At 39.1% G+C, this 22,138-nt stretch overlaps 1 protein-coding gene across 12 annotated transcripts in view; it reads right to left on the bottom strand.

Moving 5' to 3' along the window:
- Positions 1-22,138, bottom strand: part of SNX11 (sorting nexin 11) — a 41,809-nt gene extending 19,671 nt beyond the window's left edge. For 3 of the 12 annotated variants that reach the window (XM_039333286.1, XM_039333278.1, XM_039333290.1), the window contains exons 1-6: positions 21,925-22,063; positions 11,872-11,923; positions 6,870-6,956; positions 4,526-4,626; positions 3,601-3,699; positions 2,611-2,820 (exon numbers count right to left, since the gene is read on the bottom strand). In XM_039333286.1, the coding sequence (XP_039189220.1) occupies positions 2,611-2,820; positions 3,601-3,699; positions 4,526-4,626; positions 6,870-6,956; positions 11,872-11,923; positions 21,925-21,938 (563 nt within the window). In that variant the 5' untranslated portion in view covers positions 21,939-22,063. Of the gene's footprint in view, positions 1-2,610; positions 2,821-3,600; positions 3,700-4,525; positions 4,627-6,869; positions 6,957-11,871; positions 11,924-15,332; positions 15,427-21,924 lie in introns of all 12 variants that reach the window. The other 9 variants (XM_039333280.1, XM_039333281.1, XM_039333279.1 and 6 more) reach the window with 9 other exon arrangements.

Raw genomic sequence — 22,138 nt, 5'->3', positions numbered from 1 at the left:
TTTTCACTTCCTTCAACTTTCATCAGTCTGCAAGAAAACATCCAGTAATAATTCTCTTTAACTTTGGATGGGATGGAGAAGAAGGAATATTTTAAAGATGGCTAGATCAGTGAATTTAGCTATCTGTCAAAACCTGCTTGGATTTTATGGAGGGGTTATACATGGAGGGAGGGGTTTACTGGACACAGATTTAGTAATATTCTAGGAAAGCAGTAAGCACATGTTCAAAATGATCTATATTTTCTTCCGGAACAGCACTAAACCTGTTCAGTTCCAGGGATCAGTTCAATGAATACAGGAAGAGATCTGGTTTGTAAGGACTGCTTAAATCAGAATATACTAAAAGTAGTGTACAGGTCTAACAGGAAAGTTGGCATAACCACAACAGCCTAAGTAGCCAATAGGTTTCAAGCTAGAGATTTCCTGGCTATGTCACAGAATGATTATTAAAGCATATCAAATTGTTTCCATGGCAAAATATTTACCAGGATAAGGGGGAAATACTAGTTAGGAATGATATAGTTAAGGACAACAGTTATGGACTGGGGAATCAGACGAAAGCAATATCTTGAAGAAACAGAAAAGGTTTGTTGTTTGTGCTGTAATTTGATGCAAGTAAAGAAATATCTGGAATGTAAACACATATCTAAAACTGTCTTCACCATGCATAGCCAACTCAGTTTCTTACAGAAACAAACTACCACATTTAATAGATATATAAAAGAATCCATTAAAAGGTAATAGAGCTAGGATACTAGATAGTGTGATAAAACCATTTTAACATCTGCTACTCCAAATTCTAAATGAAAAAAAAACTTGGGATATGGAAGAAAAAGGAATGATGATACACTTTTTCATATGGACTGGATACAAATCACAATCAAATCTGAATGTATTTGGGAATTCCATTAAAATTTCATAGAATCAAACAAGAAAATCATGTCATAAATTATAGTACAAAAGAATGAGAAATTGGGAGATTTTTCTGCTAAAATATCACATATCTGCCAAAATCATACTTGACTGTCATAACTGCTTGATCAAAGTTCTAGAATTGATTCTTGATTAAGAAGGAAACAGAACCACTAATAGGCTTCTCTCTGAGAGAAAGAGAGACAGACAGACATGACAAAGACAACAACTGAACACATAAACAACCAATTTCCAGCCAAATATTGATTACCCACTTCCATTTCCTATTAGGTGGGTTAAGAGAAAAAGGAGAATAGCTGTTGGATTCAGCACCTAATGCACAGGTCGGCAACCTGCGGCTCCGGAGCCGCATGCGGCTCTTTGAGCCTTCTCCTGTGGCTCCCAGCCTCCTCTGCCTTTGCAGAGAGAGACAGAGACAGAGAGAGGCAATTGCGCTTCCCTGCTTCTCTCTTTCTCTCTCTCTCTCTCTCTCTCTCTCTCTCTCTCTCTCTCTGTGTGTGTGTGTGTGTGTGTGTGTGTGTTTGTGTTTTTGTGTGTGTGTGTGTCTGTGTGTATGTGTAAAAGAGAGTGCACTCACAGTATTCTCCGAGGAGCTGAAAAGCTTACTGGGCGGAGCTCCTCCCTTGGCTGCATCTCTGCAGGAAGCAGGAAGGGCAGGAGAGAGCTAGCTAGCCCAGCTAGGCTGACTCAGGAATTCTGGGAGTTGAAGTCCATGAGTCATAAAAGAGACGAAGTTGCCTTCCCCTGATTTTGTTGGACAACAGCCTGAAGCTTGTCAGGTGAGCAGCAGATAGGAGAGGGGGGGGAGAAAGAGAGAGAGAGAGAGAAAGAGAGAGAGGGAGAGAGAGAGAGGAAAGAGAGAGAGAGAAAGAAAGAGAGCGGGGGAAGAGGAGTGGCAGACCAAGGGCAGATAGAGAGGGAGAGAGAGAGACAGAGAGAGACCCTTTTGACATCTAAAATGAAGATAACACTGCATATATCCTTTTTTTACCTGTGTGTGTATGTGTATGTGTATGTGTGTGTATATACATATATACATACATACATACATGTATACATACATATATATACACATACATATACATATATATACACACACATACATACACACACAAACACACACACACACAAACACACACACCTATAATAAAGGTAAAAAAGGATATATGCAGTGTTATCTTCATTTTAGATATCAAAAGGGTTTTGTGGCTCCCAGTGTTTTGTTTTTGGTGGGAAACGGGTCCAAGTGGCTCTTTAAGTGTTTTGGGTTGCCTACCTCTGACCTAATGGCTGTAGTCAATCCCTTAGGCTCTACACTCACATTTATTGCTGGGTTTTGAGCCCTAACACACATGCACATTCCTAAACTCAGATCACACATGCAATCACACTCCAAGTGCCTACTTCCCCATCTCATTCATACCTTTGCCCATCATTTCCATGCAACTGACTTTATTACAGAGAAGTTAAAGTCACATATCTAGGTGTCCCCTCTAAATTTGATTTTGGAATCTGGAAAGCTTTATTTCTATAGCTCTAGCACAATCTGTATCAGAGATCTTCCAAACAAGGACTGATTGGAAGCCATGAGCAAGCATAGAAGACAGGAAGTACAAAACATCCTGGACAAGAAATTGTGATTACTGTCTTCTGGACCATTACATTCATTCCACTCACCTGTTGCCAAAGTCATGCACAGCCAGCAAAGCTGAATGACTGTCCTCCTGAATCCAACCACAGTTGGACCTGGCATAGTGGAGAATAGCATCAGTGACACTCATAGGGCCTCGACCCTGCACATAAGCTTCAATTTCTGGTACAGAGAGCTGGCTTTGTAGAAAAAGGTGCAGCTGGCTATCTGAAAGGAGTACAACATTCTGTACTGTCCTAGAATATGAATAGAAAAATTGGAAATTCTAAGCACAAAAGCTACAACGATCAGATTTTCAGAAACAACACTTAAGGTCTTATTACCTTTCCTGCTCAAGCACATCTGAGGTTCTTATAGACAGAGAGACTTTCAAAGTGTGAAGTGAGAATCTACGGTAGAAGAAACATAGCCACCCACCCTTTTCTTTTTTAAAAATCTGCTGGCAGCCTTGGCCAATCTTTGTTCATTTCCACTGCAATATTTCCATTGAAAGGGGAAAAGGATATGCCAACTATAATGCTAGCATATAATTCTTCCTGTATTGAAGGAAAGGAAGAGGTTTTTATATGGCTTTCTCGATCCACATTGGCATGCCTTTCCCCACCATTGTTAGAGTTCTAACAGTAGAACTGCTGGGGCATCAAAGCTTGCTGCCGCTGTAATAGGAATATTATCAATTATTGATTTGTTCCTACAGCTGCAGAAGGGGAGATAAATATCACTCCTAAGAAATTCCTAGGAAACTTGCCAGGTTCACTGACCTGTAACTGAGACCTGTCTTTTTTGACAGGCTTTGGGTTTTCCAAGATTTTCTACCTATTTGTCAACATTTTCTTGTCATATTTTTTATTTTGTTTTTTTAAAAAATCAACTAAGCTTGCTTATTTACAGTAAATTGAAACTATCTTGATTATTTTATCATTTCATTCCTTTGCCCACCATTATAAGCTTGATGACAAATTCTAATCAGGTGGGATCTAGAAAATCTTCTATCCTGTTCCTCAGTTTCCACTCACTTCTCCAAGAACTGTTGCAATCCTTGTCTTCGTTTCTCAATAAATTCATCATTGTTACCTGCGAAGAAAGTGGATTTCCCTGGAAGTTCTGGGACAGGCCTACAGGATATGAGGGAGAGGAGTACACACATATAAAAATACACCACTCCTTGAGGATGCATCCCAATAAAAAGTAATTAGCAATCTTCTGCTACACCATGAGCTTGTTCTTCACTAAAATAGGGGTACCTTCTGGAACATACCATCCTATTAAAAGCCTATTCCCATCAAGGTTTGAAGCCTACAGTGAAGTTAATTTAATTCAGTGGCAATGCTGACAAAGAAGAATATATCTTCTCCAAGAGTTGGACTTCTGGATCATTAACAGCTCTGCAAAAATTCAAATCTTCTGCAAGCTGAGGCAGTGCTTTGAAACAGTATTGTGTTATATCCACGTCAAATTTATGAAAGGTTTTGGGGATGGTTCTAAAGATGATAGGTCAAGCTTAGGGATCTTCTCCCCTGAAAGTTTACAAATTGTGTTTTGCAAAAAATCAACAAGCTCATTAAGCTTTCTTGGAAGTAGATAAAATGGAAAGTAAAATCCAAAATATAAAACCATCATTATCTTCTGGAACTGCCAATAGTCTTCCATGACAGACCTGAACTTATTAAATTCTGACCTCAGAAATTGACTCTAGGTCTGTCGATATGCAAATCATGTATTCTTTGCTAAGATCTGTTCAGCTTTAATACATAATTATGTATTACCATTCAGGCATATTATCCACATTGACATTTCTAAGGTAAGTTTAAAAGTGTCACTTAGTCTTACCACCAGTGCAGAAAATTATATTCTAGTTTATCACTGAAATATTTTCAAATAATGTGCAAATGTCCTTTGATGGTATGGGCTACTATTAAAAAAAAACAATCTCACACTTACACCAAGCCAGCATTTTTTTGCAGCTGTTTCTTTAACCACACAAACTCACGATATCGTCTGCGCACACAAGATGTCTTGGCTGTGAAAGCTTTACTATTGGTCTGTAGAATAAGAAGAAAGATGATTGTTTATTCCACCTGTTTTTAGTCCAAATCCCTTTCTAAACTGTCTCCTTCTGCTGGCTGCTGTGTTAATAGAGAATTGCTATGATAAACAGCTTTTATCACAGCATTTTTTAAAAGAGTGAACTTTAATTAAAAGTCATTTTTTTAAAAAAAAATTTGATTTTCTTTTTTGATTTTTATTGAAGAATTTTATGCAGTAATAAAAGGAATACGCATTTAAGAAAAAAGATGAAAGAAAACTAGTAAATAAAGAAAAAAGTATAAAGTTGCTTTCAATCTTTATATCAGTTACAAATACATAGATTGTCTGTTTCCCTCTTTAAGGTTATATCATGATTCTCTTCTTTTCAGGTTTTTCTCTTTCTATTTAATTTGATTTTCAAAGTGTTTCATACCGTGAAATGTAAAAAAGTGGCCAAACAATAAATTAAATTTGGTTGAAATTTCTAATAATTCAAGGAAGGGTGCATGAAATCAAGGTTCTGACATCTGGAACATAACAATACAGGTAGTTCTTAACTTACAAGTATTTATTTAGTAACCATCCGAAGTTACAACAGCATGACTATTTTTTCACACTTATGACATAACCATGATGATCATACGATCCAGATTCAGATGCTTGTATTTATGATGGTTGCAGTGTCACAGGTTCATGGGTTACCATTTGAACCGTCTGACAAGCAAAGTCAACAGGGAAGCAAAATTCATTTAATAACCATGTTACTAACTTAACAACTGCAGTGACTCACTTAACAACTGTGACAGGAAAGGTCATAAAATGGGGCAAAATTTACTTGTCTTGCTTAGCAACAGAAATTTTGGGCTCAATTATGGTTGTAAATCCAGGATTATATGTATTGCCTCCCATTCTTCTTTAACTGCATGACAGACTGATAATCCCTGTTTCTGCCCCCAAGGCCAGCCAGCTTCTTTGTCCACACTGAAAGTATACATACTAATTTCTCTTCCTCATTCAGAAGACAATGGGGCAGTGTGCATCAAGCCCCATTCCGTTTTTCATGACTCCTAGTATCCCCCAGGATCACACTGCTGAAAATTAGCAGTTAAATAACAATAGCAATAGCACTTAGACTTATATACTGCTTCAAAGTGCTTTACAGTACTCTCTAAGTGTTTACAAAGCATATTGCCCCCCAAAATCTGGGTCTTTATTTTACCAATCTCAGAAGGATGGAAGGCTTAAGTCAGTCAGAATCGAAGGAACCAAACTCCTGGCAAAGTAAGCAGAATTATTTATTTATGAGACTTATATACCGCTTTAAGTGCAAGCACTCTCTAAGCGGTGTACACCAGTAAACAATGTATATATATATTTACATTGCCCCCAACAATCTGGGTCCTCATTTTACCTACCTCGGAAGGATGGAAGGCTGAGTCAACCTTGAGCCGGTGAGATTTGAACCGCTGACCTGCTGAACACAGTCAGCTAAAGTAGCCTGCAGTACTGCACTCTAACTGCTGCGCCACCTCGGCTCAATAGTTCACACATCCAAAAAATGCCAAAAACAACCATTATTGTATGATTTTCAGTGGAAACCATGGAAAATAGTTGCAGTATACCTCAAGTAGGCATAGCATGTCTACAAAGGTAATAATCCTTACCAAATGGGTGGAAAGAAAAATGAGTCAAAATGTTTGTCTCCCCAGCCTCAGCAACTTTTAAGATTCTTTCTCTTCTGGGAGCTAAAGTCCACAAATTTTAAAAGTTGCTCTAAAAAGAAGCAATTTTCCCATGCTTGTAGAGTACAACAGTTTGCAGAAGGAGCAGAAGTAAAAAATAATGGGGAATTTCCACTGTTTCTTGCTACTTTTGCATCAAGTAATAGCGTGACTTTTCTACAGAAGTAAAAAAATCAAGCACAAGTGTCTTTTCCATATGCAGCTGTTTGTTTCTTATCTGGTGTTCTGCAAAGTATGCAAGAAAATAGTTTTTCATCAAGGAGAGAGAAGTAACCTAGAACTAAGGAGAAATTTCCTAACAATGAGAACAATTAACCAGTGGAACAGCTTGCCTTCAAAAGTTGTAAGACCTCCATCACTGGAGGCATTTTGGATGGCTACTTTATCTGGATTGGTATAGGGTCTCCTGCTTATGCTGGAGGTTGGACTAGAAAACATCTAAGGTCCCTTCCAACTCTGTTACTCTGTTGTGTTCTGTCACTTACTGCTGCTTTTTCCAGTGTTTCTATACTTACATGGAGAAATATTTTGTAGTCCACATAAGAATTCCATGAGCCCTCATTGTGTATTCGAGGATCTTGGACACGCACAGTAGTCAGCTCCTGGATTCAGACCCAGAGGAAAAAATACATCTCTAGAGCACACTTAATTTGCAACACTTCTCTAAATGTTAGGGCCCAAACGAGAGCGATTGCCCCCTTTTTCAGCCAAAATAATTGAATAAACAGAAACTCATTATGATCGTAGAAAAGCTTGACTATATTAAGATCCAAGGCTGTAAAGAGATTCAGGCATATTTATTCCATGGTTCTCAAGCATGGGGGGGGGGGAGTAAATATCCAAAATCTAATAACTATTAGATAAACACGATTATGCTTTTCCAATAGTTATTATGGAGAATCTATGACTTTCTGGATGTCATTAGGACTCCAATACCATCCTATCCCAGCCAGAAAGGTCAATGATAAGACAATGAATATTTACAGGGCCACACCTAGCCTAATTAAATTTATGCAAGTTAAAGGCAGCTAACCACAAGTTAATTAAGTTATTACATGACGTTCTTGAATCTTTTTTTTTTATTAAAAGTTTTTGCAATTTTACAATAAAATCCCTCTCCCTACCTCCCTACCCTCCCAAAAACCCTCCCCCCCCTCTTCCCAGAGCTGAATACAGGGTTAACTAGAACTAAGAATACAAAACATTTAAACTTAAGTAAACCTCAAACAAAAGTTACATTAAAAAAAATCCAATATATATATATAATAAAAAAGTCCAATATATATATATAATAAAAATACTTATTATCTTAAACTTTAAACTTTAAACATAAATTATTCAAAAGCTAAATAATATCTTTTAATATCATACTTATACTATATAAAGTTTATCCATCTTTTCCACACCAAGAGATATTTCTCTTGCGATTGATCTTTCAAATAAGCCGAAATTTTTGCCATTTCAGATAAATAAAAAACTTTAAAAAACCATTCCTCCAAAGTAGGCAAAAATTCCTTCTTCCAATGTTGTCCTATCAACAACCTTGCCGCTGTAATTAAATTTAACATTAAAATAATTTCTTTATCATCACAATCAACAATAATACCTAACAAAAACAATTGTGGAGTGAATTTTATCCTTCTCTTAAAAGTTTTTTGAATATTCCACCATATCTTTATCCAAAAAGCTTTTATACTTTTACATGACCACCAAATATGATAATACGTTACATCCAAACAACCACATCTCCAACATTTAGGTTGCAAATTTGAATACATACAAAACATCTTTTGTGGATCAAGGTGCCATCTATAAAACATTTTATAAAAATTTTCCCGTAAATTTTGAGCTTGCGTAAATTTAACATTCCTCACCCAAATTATCTCCCATGTTTCTAATAAAACCAGCTCATCAAAATTTTGAGCCCATTTGACCATGCAATCTTTAACTAATTCTGTTTCTGAATCCAATTCCACTAATACATCATAAATTCTTTTTATATCAGAATCCCACGCATATAAGCTTTACTTGCATCCCATACCATTGATATTGGAGTTCCCTTATACATATTTAAAATAAAATATTCCTTTAAATAGTCTTAAAGTTTCTGAACATTCATTTCTTGTCTAAATAAATTCTCGTTCAGCCTCCAGAATCTTCTCTCCTCTTTTTCCATGGCTAACTCCATCCACACAGGACTATGATCTGTCAATGTCCTTGGAAAAATCTTTACATTCTTTACCCTAAAATATAAATCCATTGTGATAAAAAAAAATCAATTCTTAAAAAAAAATTGATGTCTATCAGGAAAAAAAGTAAAATCTCTCTCTTCCATATTATGTTCTCGCCAGTAATCTCACAACTCCCAGTCCTCTTTCAAATCAAAAAAGGCCTTAGGTAATTTAGCCTGTTTAAAAGAAGTAGAAAGTCCTTTTTTATCTCTATGTGTATCCAAAACTCAATTCCAATCTCCCATCAATATAACAGATCTATAATCCAATAAAATCAATTTTTGGTGTAAAAGCCTGTAAAATTGTTCTTGTTGTTGATTTGATTTGGAGCATACAAACCCACTATAAATATTTTTTTACCATACAGGGCATTAACTAAATATTTTTGGTCTTTAGAAATAATATGGGTTTCCTGCAGACAAATAATATCATTATTATGTTGCTTCAAATAATAAAATATTTTCTTCCTTTTCTATGGAGAATTAAGGCCATTAACATTCCAGGTCAGGAGCTTTGCCATCTCCTCCATCCATTAGCCTAGAGAAGACTACTTGGAGATCTGACATCGAGGATTGCACTGATGATCTCTTAGGTCTTGCTCCTCCCACAGGCTCAGAAACAAATTCTTGTGAAACTTCTTTAACCTCCTTCTTCTGTTGTTCCTTTTCCTTACGCTTATGTGCTGCTCGAGTCATTCTCTGCTCCTTCATCTCAGCTTGTTGATACCACTCAGCCTGTATTTTCCCAGCTTTCATCAATACAGCTTCTTCAGACTGCTGTTCTACCTCCTTTTCTTCCAAAACTTTCAACATTATAGGTGGTGATGAGCACGCTCCCAGGACCGAAGTATAAAACTCTCTTGCTTTGAGAACAGTATTAAGTCTATAACGTGTCCCTGCATGACTCACCACAATTCCAGTTGGAATCTCCCATCTGAATGGCATCTGCCTCTTTTTAAGTTCATCTGCTAAAAAAGCAAACTCTTTTCTTCTTCTTAGAATTTTAGATGAGATCTCCTTTAAAATTATTACATCTTGTGCAGCAATCTGAAATCTCTTGTTATAAAAAGCTTGTATAATTTCATTGCGTAAAGATCTTTTCCCAAAATAAATTACCACATCTCTTGGCAGATTTCTCTGTTTTGCCACCCAAGAATTAACTCTAAATATTTTTTCAATTTCTCCAAGTATTTCCTCCTTTTCTCTATCCAAAATCACAGCAAAGTCATTTGCCACCATCTCTCTCAAGTTTTCTTGCATATTTTCCCTCAAGCCTCTGATTCTTAAAGCATACTCCATCTCTCTGTATTGAGACATAACAATTTCATCTTGTGAAATTTCCATCTTTTTTTCCATTCCTTCAAATTTTTCCTCCAATAAATCCACTTTATCTGCTACTTCTTCAACACAAGAATCCAACTTTTCAACAACAGAAGCAAGTCCTTTTAGGGCCAAAACTATATCTTGCCTCAAAATATTATTATTCTCCACTAAAATCTCCTTCACTTCTCCTCTAATTTGAGATATATCGTTTCCCATAACATCTTGCAAGTCTTTTACCGTGAGTGGTTGTGTAGGAGGAGAAGGTGATTGTTGGGCTGGTAGTATCGCCGGAGAAGAAGCCACCTTAGGTACTGTGGAAACTTGACGCTTTGAAGCCATTTTAAACAAAAAAAAAAAAATTTTTTTTCTTCTTTCCTCCTTAAAAAAAAAAGTACAAAGAGATCCCAAGAAAAAATAAAAAGATAAACAAAAGAGAGGGAAAATAACTAAACCCAAGTCTCTTTCAAAAAAACCATAAGAATAAAAAGCAAAAAAAATGAAAAAAGAAAAAGTAACAAAGTAACCAAAATCCGTTCCATTTCCTTTCAAGCACTCAAAAAAAAAAAAAAACCTCACATCACCATTTTACTTTCCCTCTCAACAAAAAAAAAAAGTAAAAATAATTCTTTAAAATTAAAGTCCAAATAAATCCAAAAAGTAAAATTCCCCGATCAGCTCTGTCCGCTTTTTTTAAAATAACTCACCAGTTCTCTTTAATCGCGGAGGTGGGAGCGCCGTCTTGCTTTGTTCCGAACGACAAGGAACAAAGACAGCTGAGAAGCGGAGATTCCCTGAACTCCGTGGGAACACTCTTTTCGCCCCCCCAAAAAAAACTTTTTTGGGGGTTTCAGAGGCTCTACCACTATTCAGGATAAAACTCCCCTCCTTCCTTTAGCCCAGGAAGAAGGTTTTAAACCGCGGAACAGTTGATATCTGCTGTCCTCGGCGGTTTTAACGCTATCTCAGAAGGACGGCTAAAAAATAGCCGCTATTGACATTGCGACACCACCGGAAGGTCGACGTTCTTGAATCTTAAACATACCTGCCAAGTAGTATAACTAGGCGGCCCACCATATTATTACATAAGTCTGCAATTATGTCTGATTTTATTATCAATCAGAATATAAATATATATGTTCCTGCTTCACTTCATTTGGAAGAATTGATGAGCAAAGAAAGCAGGACTTGATCTATTGCCTCAGGGATAAAAACAGAAGAATAATGCAATGTTCAGCCCAGCCATCACCAAACTTATATGCTTCAGAACTACAACACTCAAAATGCTTAGCCACCTTCTGAAAGTTGCAGTCAAGCACATATAAAGGATGAGTAGATAAGGAAAGCTTGGCTAACCTACATAGTTTGTTCAACTATGTTTGTTTTGGATATTCAAAACATAGGGTTAAGCTGAGCTACACCTAAGAGCAACCTTGTGCAAGTTTATGTCCTCGTGTCTGTGGTAAAAGACAGCCAGAGAGATATAAATACATACTGCGAGGATGACAGACAGGCTAAACAACATATCTTGTTCAAAATATCTCAACACAATCTCCTGTATTTTTAGGTACTTATTCTCTAGGGCATTTGCATGTTTCAGCTTTCTGCCATCACATAAATCAGTGCATATATATGTAGGTGTGGATAGAAGCACCTTCTATGGATTCTGACTTAAGCTATAAGTCCTGAAACTTTTCTATGGCTCTGCACAGAAGTTTTCTTATTCCAAGTTACTTGCTTTAAGCACAAATATACAGTAAGAAACAAAGCTTGGAAATAAAGTGTTCTCACATTTTGGAACAACCTATGCCAATATTGCTTTAGCCTCTATTCTTTCACCATGTTCAGTCAAACTTGGAGACTATCAAAGCTATTTTCATTCTTGGAGGCTGATTGCAGGTATTTTTAGAATGGGTGAAATAGAAAATTGTTCATATAGTCATGTCTACTAATGCTAATAATCTTACCTCTTGTTCTTGATATTCTAACATCCTACTTTCATAACTTAGAGGGAAACATCTGTGTAAAAAAAAAAGAAAGGGCATACAATTAATATCAGAGCATTAAATATCCATCAACTATCTGCATTTCATCAACTCATTTACTAAATAAAATCAGATCCTGCTCTGGAGATGGAGTAAGGGGGAGTAAATGAAATATTTCAGATAAAAGTTAATTTCTAGAACAGAAGAACCAAGCTATATTCAGGTTATATTCCAAAGCTGTCCACTAAAAAGTTAGCTTACCTGCTGTTATTGAACCAAGGACAGGAACAAGGGAATGTCACTTTGGGCTTTTTAAAAAAATTAATTTTTTACAGTTAAAAAAAAACAGAAAAAAGAAAACACGAAGATAGTTATAATGCAAATACTTACACAAACTATATATAAAAATATGCCTAATATGAAAAAATGTAGCTATTAACACAATTTTATATATACTTAACTATTGTGAATATTATTCAAGCACACATAAATTTCTAATACCTTGTAGAACCATCATTTTCTAACTTTCTTTGTATTTTGTACAAATGAGTTCCTTATTTCATTATACCTGACCCTAGAATATCTACATCTATCAAAAATCCACTCATGGTGGTAAGAGCCTCAGATCTTCAATCCACTGAGTGAATGGGGCCAAACTTGGGTTTAATAAATATAAATCTCTTTTGGCAGGTTAGAATAAAACTTCCTGGCCAGTTATGAACCAGGCACAGAAAACTTGTGCTAACTCAGACTTTAATAATAATAATGATGATGATAAAGTTGGAAGGGACCTTGGAGGTCATCTAGTCCAACCCCCTGCTCAGGCAGGAAACCCTATACCATTTCGGACAAATGGCTGTCCAGTTTCTTCTTAAAAACTTCCAGTGTCGGAGCATTCATCCGCTTCTGGAGGCAGGTTTTTCCACTGGTTAATTGTTCTAACTGTCAGGAAGTTTCTCCTTAGTTCTAAGTTGCTTCTCTCCTTGCTTAGTTTCCACCGTTGTTTCTTGTCCTGCCTTCAGGCGCTTTGGAAAATAGCTTCACTCTCTCTTCTTTGTGGCAGCCCCTGAGATATTGGAACACTGCAATCATGTCCCCCTCGTCCTTCTCTTCATTAAACTAGACATACCCAATTTCAGCAACTGTTCCTTATTATGTTTTAGCCTCCAGTTACTTTGTTGAGTAACAACTCCCAGCATTCTTTACCACTGGCCAGCCCTGACTGGGTCTAGTGAAAAGTGCAATCACAAATATCCAGAGGACCACAATCTTCCTCTTATGTTCTAAAATAATCTTTTTTGGTATACATTCACTTCACTTTCCTACATTTCTTTCTTTTTTATAGTAACTATAAATGGGTGCATCTAATTATTTGCTAGTTTAGAAGACAATAGAGCTCTGAAAAACAGATTAGGTTAGGGTGATAAGTGAAGATAAGCAAAGAGATAAGTGCTAAGATAGGTGCCTGGTGTATTTCAAGCTAAATTGGAAAAAGGAGTAGGGTGGGGTGGAGTGGAAGAGAGAAGAAGCAATGCTATTGGGATAACCAACAATGTCTTGAAAAAAGAAAAGAATTGTTTCAATCTGAATAATTTAATTCAACCTTGCATGGCCAAGATTTTTTCACAACAGAATTTGATAGAGCCCAAGACTAAATTGTACATCCTTCATAACCCAGCAGTTCTCCACAAAAAGATTCAGTCTCAACACCTTAATGCTTGTATTTCCAGAGACCAAGAAAGAATGCAAGCACTTGCTCTAGCTTGACAGATACAAGGAGAGTTTGTTACGGACATGTATTCCATATATTTTTTGCATTTGATTCAAAAGGTCTCAGAAATACATACAATTCCTAATCTTCATTCCTTCAGCCACACAAACAATCAAGCAAAACATTTTGTTGTTAATTGCGAAGTCGTGTCCGACCCATCGCGATCCCATGGACAACGTTCCTCCAGGTCTTCCTCTCCTCTACCATTTTCTGGAGTCCATTTAAGTTCACACCTACTGCTTCAGTGACTCCATCCAGCCATCTCATTCTCTGTCGTCCCTTTCTTCTATTGCTCTCAATCTTTCCCAGCATTAGGCCCTTCTCCAGTGAGTCCTTCCTTTTCATTAGGTGGCCAAAGTATTTGAGTTTCAACTTCAGGATATGGCCTTCTAAAGAGCAGTTGGGGTTGATCTCTTCTAGGACTGACCAGTTTGAATGCCTTGCAGTCCAAGGGACTTGCAGGAGTCTTCTCCAGCACTATAGTTCAAAGCCCTCAATTCTTTGGTGCTCAGCCTTTCTTATGGTCCAACTTTCACAGCCATACATTGCAACTGGGAAAACCATGGCCTGGACTATATGCACTTTTGTTGGCAGGGTAATGTCTCTGCTTTTTAGTATGCTGTCTAGATTTGCTATAGCTTTCCCAGGAGCAAGCGTCTTTAAATTTCTTGGCTGCAGTCCCCATCTGAAGTGATCTTGGAGCCCAGAAAAATAAAATCTGTCACTACCTCCATTTCTTCCCCATCTATTTGCCAGGAATTGAGAGGGCCGGATGCCATGATTTTGGTTTTCTTAATGTTGAGTTTCAAGCCAACTTTTGCACTCTCCTTCTTCATCCGCATCAAGAGGCTCTTTAGTTCCTCTTCACTTTCTGCCATTAGAGTAGAATCATCTGCATATCTTAGGTTGTTGATATTTCTCCCGGCAATCTTAATTCCAACTTTTGTTTCATCTAGTCCTGCCTTTCTCATGATGTGCTCTGCATATAAGTTAAATAGGCAGGGCGACAGTATACAGCCTTGCCAGACTCCTTTTCCAATTTTGAACCAATCAGTGGTTCCGAAGCAAAACATAAAGCTGGTTAAATTAAGTTTAACAGAATTTTCTTTAATTTTAATTCTGGCTCTAAGGCAGGCATGTCAAACTCATGACGTCACGTGACATCACGCAACATATCGTGACTTTTCCCTATTGCTGGCAATGGGGTGGGCACGGTTTCAACGTGACACATCCGGCCTTCGGGCCAGCAGTTTGACATGCCTGCTCTAAGGGAACAAGGAATGGGTTGGGCAAGTAGCAGATTCAATGATTCATGACTTTATATCTCTAAAAAAATAAATAAAAGGAAAACATGAACATCCCATTGAGAAAAACTGAAAAAACTATGCATGCTCATATTTATCTTAAACTGTCCTAAACTTGGCTTCCCTATATCATCCCTAGCAGTCTTGACTTGGGATTCTTAGCACAAGTCCCACAAAATTACTGTTAAGTCATCACCTTGCCTACTTTCTGACATATTCAGGTTTTGTTTTTAATTCCTGGATGTACAATATACATGCATTGTCGGTACTAACCCTCCTTCTTTTTATTGAAATTCAGTGGCAACCACGTATAGTTTTAAGCCCTTTGTAACCTGTTCATCCACAACAGTAAAGTGAGAAAAGCATACCAAAAGAATGCTGCAGCAGATAAAAATTGCTTCCTTCTGGTTAATATCCTACATGGCAGAAGTAGCAGCTTTTGGAATCTGTTTACCTGTGCACCTGAAAGATATAATATAATAAACTCCAATACTATTAGATCTCATGGAAGATTTAATACTGATGTATTTTCTTACCATTTGATCTGGAAAAAAACATACTTAAAAAAGATTATAGATGTCACTATAGTTACATATGCCTGAAGAACATAGAAACAGAGCTGGATTCAGGAGTGATTTTTGAGGGGGGGGGTTGATTAGGCAAAATGGCCCGAATGGGCCTTCTCCCCTTATTCCTGCTGACATCACTACTCGTCCATTTCCCCTTCTTCACTTTCCAGATGGGAAAAATGAGCAGGAGTTGTTGTTCTTTGCTCCTATCAGTATTTCCTTCATTAAAATAAATAAAGAATAACAAAGGAACCCCAAATTTAGTAGTAGTGCTATTGAGCATTAGAGTGATTCCTCATGTCAGGATTATACAGAAGCTAATTTCAGTCCTCACTATCTAGGTACATTTAGATCTGGTTTGACCACAAAATAGTGCCTTTTGACACTATTTAGAAATATAGGTCATTAGGTATTATTGAACAGTTGGAAATATTTATACAAATAATAAAGAGGTTATACAAGTTACCTGGGAAACCTGACCAACTGAAGTATGGATAGGCTGTAGGAGCCCTTCCTAGATTTTGAATACACATAGGCAGTCTAATCAATGCCAGGAAATCTTATAATTTTTTTCTACATATGAGGGGCATCCATTTGCATACTCTTGAATTAGAAAGACTCACTATATTAATGTTTTTCAAACTTGACAACTTTAAGACGTGTAGACTTCAACTCATAGAATTCTGGGAGTTGAAGTTCACACATCTTAAAAGTTGCTGAGGTTGAGAAACCCTGCATTGCATGTTTCCCAGTGTGGTGCTCTCTATTATCCAAGTCACTGTAGCTATGCAGAACAGGACTTCTAGTGTCAACTCTCTCAAGAGCCCCAATTCTTTAGAATTCCCCAGGTCAGGAAATGGTAAGCTAGATTTAAATAGACAAAACATAAAAATACTTTAAAGCCAGTAAACAGCTTCTAAGGTTAACTAAGAGGGACTTTTATTCTTCCTATACCCTCAATTAAGTGCAAATTAGGTTGTTCTGCCTTTCAATTGACTTGCAAAATACTTCATTATTATGCCAGCTAATCTCCCAGTTGGACTGTTAAGTAGGACAAACTGACCGATTTTATTTTCAAGGGTTCTCTGCCAATAAAAACAATGCTGACAGAAATGATATTATGAGGAATATGAGCTCCCAAAAACACAGAATGAGGCAGAGACATAAAGATTTAATCCACAACCTGCAGATATGAACTTAAACCATCCTTCTCATGACCATTTCCCTTTTGATGTACTGAACTTCCAGTTCTTGTAATTACCAGCCAGCAGCCTGCTGGCCTTCCTGGCTGGGAATTACAGGAGTTGAAATCCACATGCAAAATACCTGTTTGAAAAGGCAGTTTAAACTTGGGCTGTCGATGCCAATCTGCCTGTAGACTGCTCTTTTTGCACCTGCAAATCTCCTTGCCTCAGCCAATGTTAATTTTTATGCTACTTTAATTAAACTATAGAAATTGGGTGTGATGAAAGTTAGCCCAGAGAAGAAATATTAAAAAGGGCAGAAAAATATATTTTTCCTCAAAAGGACTTTTTAAAACCAAACCTGGCCCCAAATCTATCTCTCTGCCCCAAGCAAGACTTTAGCCCTATACAAATGCAGATGTAAAACCATCAGAAAGTTGGAAGCCAGAGCAATCAAGAAGACAAAAGAGAAGATCTGCATACCCCACCCAAACTCTAGGAGTCAGCCCCATCACCTGGGAAGCAGGATATGATAATAGAATTAAACCACAGATATCAAGGCCTAGACAAACACTCAGAAACAGCCTCAAGGTTCATGCCACAGGAACAGGAAACTTCCAAACAAAAGGCTAGGGGGGTATAAAACCTACTGCCCATGTGCTCAATCTCTCTCCTTCGCTCTCCTTCTCTCTCCTCTGTACTTTCCTGAAGAACCATCTTTCTGCAATAAACTGTAACCTTCCTCCCAAAGCAGTCACCATGTTTGCTTATTTATTCCCGGCTTGGATGAACCAGGATGAAGACCTTACTTCTAACAGGTGCAAAGCAGTGCACCAGCCTCAAATATAACTTGTTTCCAATAATGCATTGCAGCCCCACCTAGATCTCAGAGAATTGTTTGAGAAATTAAAAAGAAGAGCTGGGGGGGGGAGCACACCACTGCACAGCTCTTTGCTTGAATGAGAATATCCAAAACAAACAAGCAAACAGGGTAAGCTAAAGTAATAGAGAGAAACTTGAGAGAGAAGAAGGACTGGTGGAAAGCAACTTCACCAGTTTGCCTTCTGAAAAACAGGTATTTTCTGTTTAGCCAAATGCATACCACAACAATCCTTCTGAGTACGTCCCTGGCATGCACTCAAAGCTTCAAGTACATCCACTGGTCTAAAAATGTGGGCTTGACTTAAAGGAGTTCTTAACTTGAAGTCCACTAACCCTTTTATGGAGGCTGTGAATCTGGATGAGGAAAATAAATACAACTTTATTTTCTGTATCCTCTGACTGACATTTACTTTTTCATTTAAGTTGGCAACAAAATGTGTGGCTCTGAAATTCCAAAAACATCTTACTTCAATACATCTTGCTATCTAAAATTATTATACTCTTAGAATGTATTGTCTTGTTGAATATTACTAATTACATATTTGCTATTTTTAATGTTTTAGTAATGGTACTTGAATACTTAGCTTCCTTAGTAGCACAATCTATATCTAGGTAATTTATGTGCTTAGATATATTTTTCAAAAAAGGGTTCCATGTCACCAGACTCTGAAAAAGGTTCATGGCGCAAAAAGTTTAAGAACTCCTGACTCTATTGCCTGAACCAATTCCCATCATAAAATTTCTAAGCCAGCAGTTCTCAACCTGTGGGTCGCGACCCCATTTAGGGTCGAACGACCATTTCACGGGGGTCGCCAAACAACGCAGTCCGCCATTTTCCCCCCTTTTCCTTAGCTGTGCTACTCTCTCTTATTCTATTGGCTTTCAAAAGCCAATAGAATAGACTCTCTTGAATAGAGTCTAATTCTATTGGCTTTCAAAAGCCAATAGGAATTGTCCAGGCTGTCTCTGCCCTGCTGAGCCCGCTAAAAGTCCCAGTCTGCAAACGCTGCTGCAAGTTGTCTGCAGCTAAGGCGAGCTTTCTGGATGTTTCCACCCCTCCCTGCTGAGCAACTACTAAATGTAAGTAAAAGAGGGCCAGGGGTGGGAGGTGGGAGGCCGGTGGGCGCAGGGAGGGTTGCTGGCGCGCATGGGGCCTGGCAGGTAGCTTACCTCCCTTGGGCTGGGCCAGCTGGTGGCCCAGCCGGTGGTCACCCTGCGTCCTCGCTGCCGCATGCCATGGCCACCCAGGAGCGCCTGGGCCTGCCTGCCGCCGCACCAAGCGTGCAATGGCCAAGGTAAGGCTAGCGGTGCAGTGGTGGGCACAGGGAGGGTTGCTGGTGCACATGGGGCCCAGTGGGTGCCTTAACTCCCTTGGGCTGGGCCAGCTGGTGGCCCAGCTGGTGGTCGCCCTGCACCCTCACTGCCGCGTGCCATGGCCACCCAGGATCGCCTGGGCCTGCCTGCCGCCGCACCGAATGTGCGGTGGCCAAGGTAAGGCTAGCGGGGCAGCGGCGGGCGCAGGGAGGGTTGCTGGCACGCGTGGGGCCCGGCGGGTGACTTACCTCCCTTGTCTGGGCCAACTGGTGGCCCAGCCGGTGGTCGGCCTGCGCGCTGCTGCCGCTTGCCAGCTACACCTTGGCCGGCGCAGGGGGTGGCACCATGCATGTGCGGTGCTCCTGGGCCAAGGCAGTTGCTGGGCAATGGCCTGCGTGCACCCTCGGCCTGCCCAGCGTGCACTTCAGCCACAGAAGGAGGCAGAGCGTGCGCGCCTCCTCCTGCCCGCCCGCAGGGAAATACAGGTAGTCCTCGACTTACGACCACATGGTTGGGGGTCGCGGCATTAGGAAGGTTGAGAACCACTGTTCTAAGCAGTGCAAGGAAGGAGTTATTAAGGGCTTTCTATATCTCTGCCCTGTGGCTCAGCACAGCTGGCTCATCCCTAAATCCTACAGCAGGAGCCCCTACAGGAGAGAGGGGGTCAAAAATGCGAAGAGACTCTGCAGCTGAAACCCATCCTTTTTACTATAGTTCAAGAAGAATTTTTTTTCATCATTTGTAGATTTCTAAAGACAAAAGTTCTCTTATATCAGTTCATAAAAATCGTCAAATTTATTCCAGAATAAAACCATCTCATCTTTCAGATATATAGCTCAAATCTCATTTTTCAGTAATTCCATGACCCATAGAATAATGATTGTACCAATAAGGCCTATAAAAATTATAATAGATGGTTCCAAAGCAGTTGCCATTTATAACATATATACTTGCAATATGACTACAGTATGTCATCTTTGCAGTTACATTACTTATATTGGACCTCTGAATGTCTACTTCATTATCAAAATTAATTTCCAAAGCTGAAGAAAAAAGGAAGCATCTAGCCATGCACAGGTTTCCTTTAATTACTAAAGAAAAGCCACAACTGCCCCCAACTTTATATTAGCAGGTCAAAAATTCAAGACAAAAGGCCTTGATTCACACAAGGAATAGAGTTCAGCATTCCTTCTTTTAGAAGTAAAGCCCTGCTCAATTTCAGCTTCCCTTTACCCTCATTGCCTGGATTTGTTCAGTAGGATATATTAAGCTGAAATAAAACAGGAAAGACATGGCACAAGATATTGTAGAAATTCAACCCCTGTTGCAATGTGTTATGCAAACTGCACCATCCCCCAATACCTCGTATATGGTTTACCTGGCTGGGCACAAGAACATGTAATGCAAATATAACAACTATAGGTTGTTGACTTACAACTATTCATTTAATGACTATATGAAGTTACAGTAGCATTGAAAAAAGGGACTTATGGCCATTTTTCACACTTATACTGGTTGCAGCATCCCCACATATTCAAAATTCAGACATGTGGCAACTGGCATATATTTATGACAGTTGCAGTGTCTGGGGTCATGTGATCACCTTTTGTGACCTTCTGATAAAATCAGTGGGGAAGCCAGATACACTTAACAACCATGTTATTAATTTAACCACTGCACTGACTCACTTCACAACTGTGGCAAGAAAGTTCGCAAAATGGGGCAAAACTCACTTAACAACTTGTCTTGCTTAGGAATGGAAATTTTGGGCTCAACTGTGGTCGTAAGTCAATGATTACCTGTAGTTTAGGATTTTGGTTCTAAGAACCCAGTTAAAGCATAAACCAGCCCTTTTCAGGTTGTTATTTTCCCATTTCTTGACCTACAATAATCCAACTAGCAACTGAAAATCACAGCATTAGGAAAAACATGCCCTTTGTTCAAATGTGAGTTTTTAGTAGATGCTTATTGACTTCCCTCAGGACAATATTAGCGGAAATGTTAACACATCCTGGCAGTTAGATGAGGGGGAAGGAATTCACACTGCTCTGCTAATCCCAGTAACAACCCAGCTTGGAGTACTTTCTACTCTCTTTGGGCATTGTATGTCCTACACCACAAAGCTTGATAAAAAGATAACCGAGAATCCCTGCTGATTGCTCCCACCAAAAGTTAGGTATTCATCCATCACTCTTTCAACTTCCAGGAACATAAACTATAGTTTCTGAGACAAATGTCCCTTTCCAATTACTTGTTAGTAGCAACTGCTCAGAATCTGAGAGCAATCAATTGTTGCCTTTTCTGAACACTAAAATAAAGCAAACCAGATTGGATTTCTGGAAAGTTTTCTGCAACGTGCCCAGTCCTTTCCAGCTGAACCACAGGAATCCTTTCTGCCTACCTAGTTATTTCCATCCTGGCTGTTTCCTCCTCCACTCTGTCACCAACAGGTGGATCCCACCCGTGAGAGGAATTAGTTTCAAGCGGAGGGGGCGAGCTTTCCTAGGGCCATCTATCTGCAAGGGAAAAGAAGGGAAACCCACGCAATGCCCACGGCGCCTTGCGGAAAGGCCCAGGTCTGGGCCCTCTGTTCCACCCACTCGTCCTGGCGAACTTTAGTCTCCAGCAGGAAAAAGGACTGCTTAGTAGCGAATAATAGGCCAACTTTTCCCTTCAGGCATACGGGGCTGCAGCTCCATCAATGCCAGCGGACAATACCTGTTTGAAGAAAACTGTGCCAAAACTAGATTTCTGTCACTCAGTGATACTTTTTTGCACTTCCCAGCTTAAGATCACTACCCTCCATAACCATCACCGCTCCACTCCAAGCCAACCGTCCCTGTAGCCCACCAGTCTTGTGTGCTGGACTGTCAATATATATATGCTCGGGATCCGCTCCAAAAAGCACCACTTGCACCGACAACCACTTTTACATTCGCCCTGCTGCTTCTGCTGCCGCCGACTCATTTCGTCGGAACAACCGTTCTTTATTCACGTTCCCCACTTCTTACCTGACCAACTTCATTTTTCCCTCTCACTATTCCTGCATTTTCTTAAAATCAAATAATGGGCTATTCTGCTAATTCTTGTCTTTCAGACCCTGGACCCTGCCGCCAGCTTTCCGCTTACTTTGCAACCTTCCCGCTTTTCTTACCAAAGCTTCTGATCTAGACGTCCCCTTTAAGACAACCCAATCTCCACTGCTGACTTCCTCTCATAGTTTTT

Source organism: Crotalus tigris, unplaced genomic scaffold (assembly GCF_016545835.1).
Source record: "Crotalus tigris isolate CLP2741 ecotype Arizona unplaced genomic scaffold, ASM1654583v1 scf7180000024472.5447098, whole genome shotgun sequence".
Taxonomy (NCBI): domain Eukaryota; kingdom Metazoa; phylum Chordata; class Lepidosauria; order Squamata; family Viperidae; genus Crotalus; species Crotalus tigris.
Note: the sequence above shows the minus strand (reverse complement) of the source record. Positions and strands in the feature narration are given on the sequence as shown.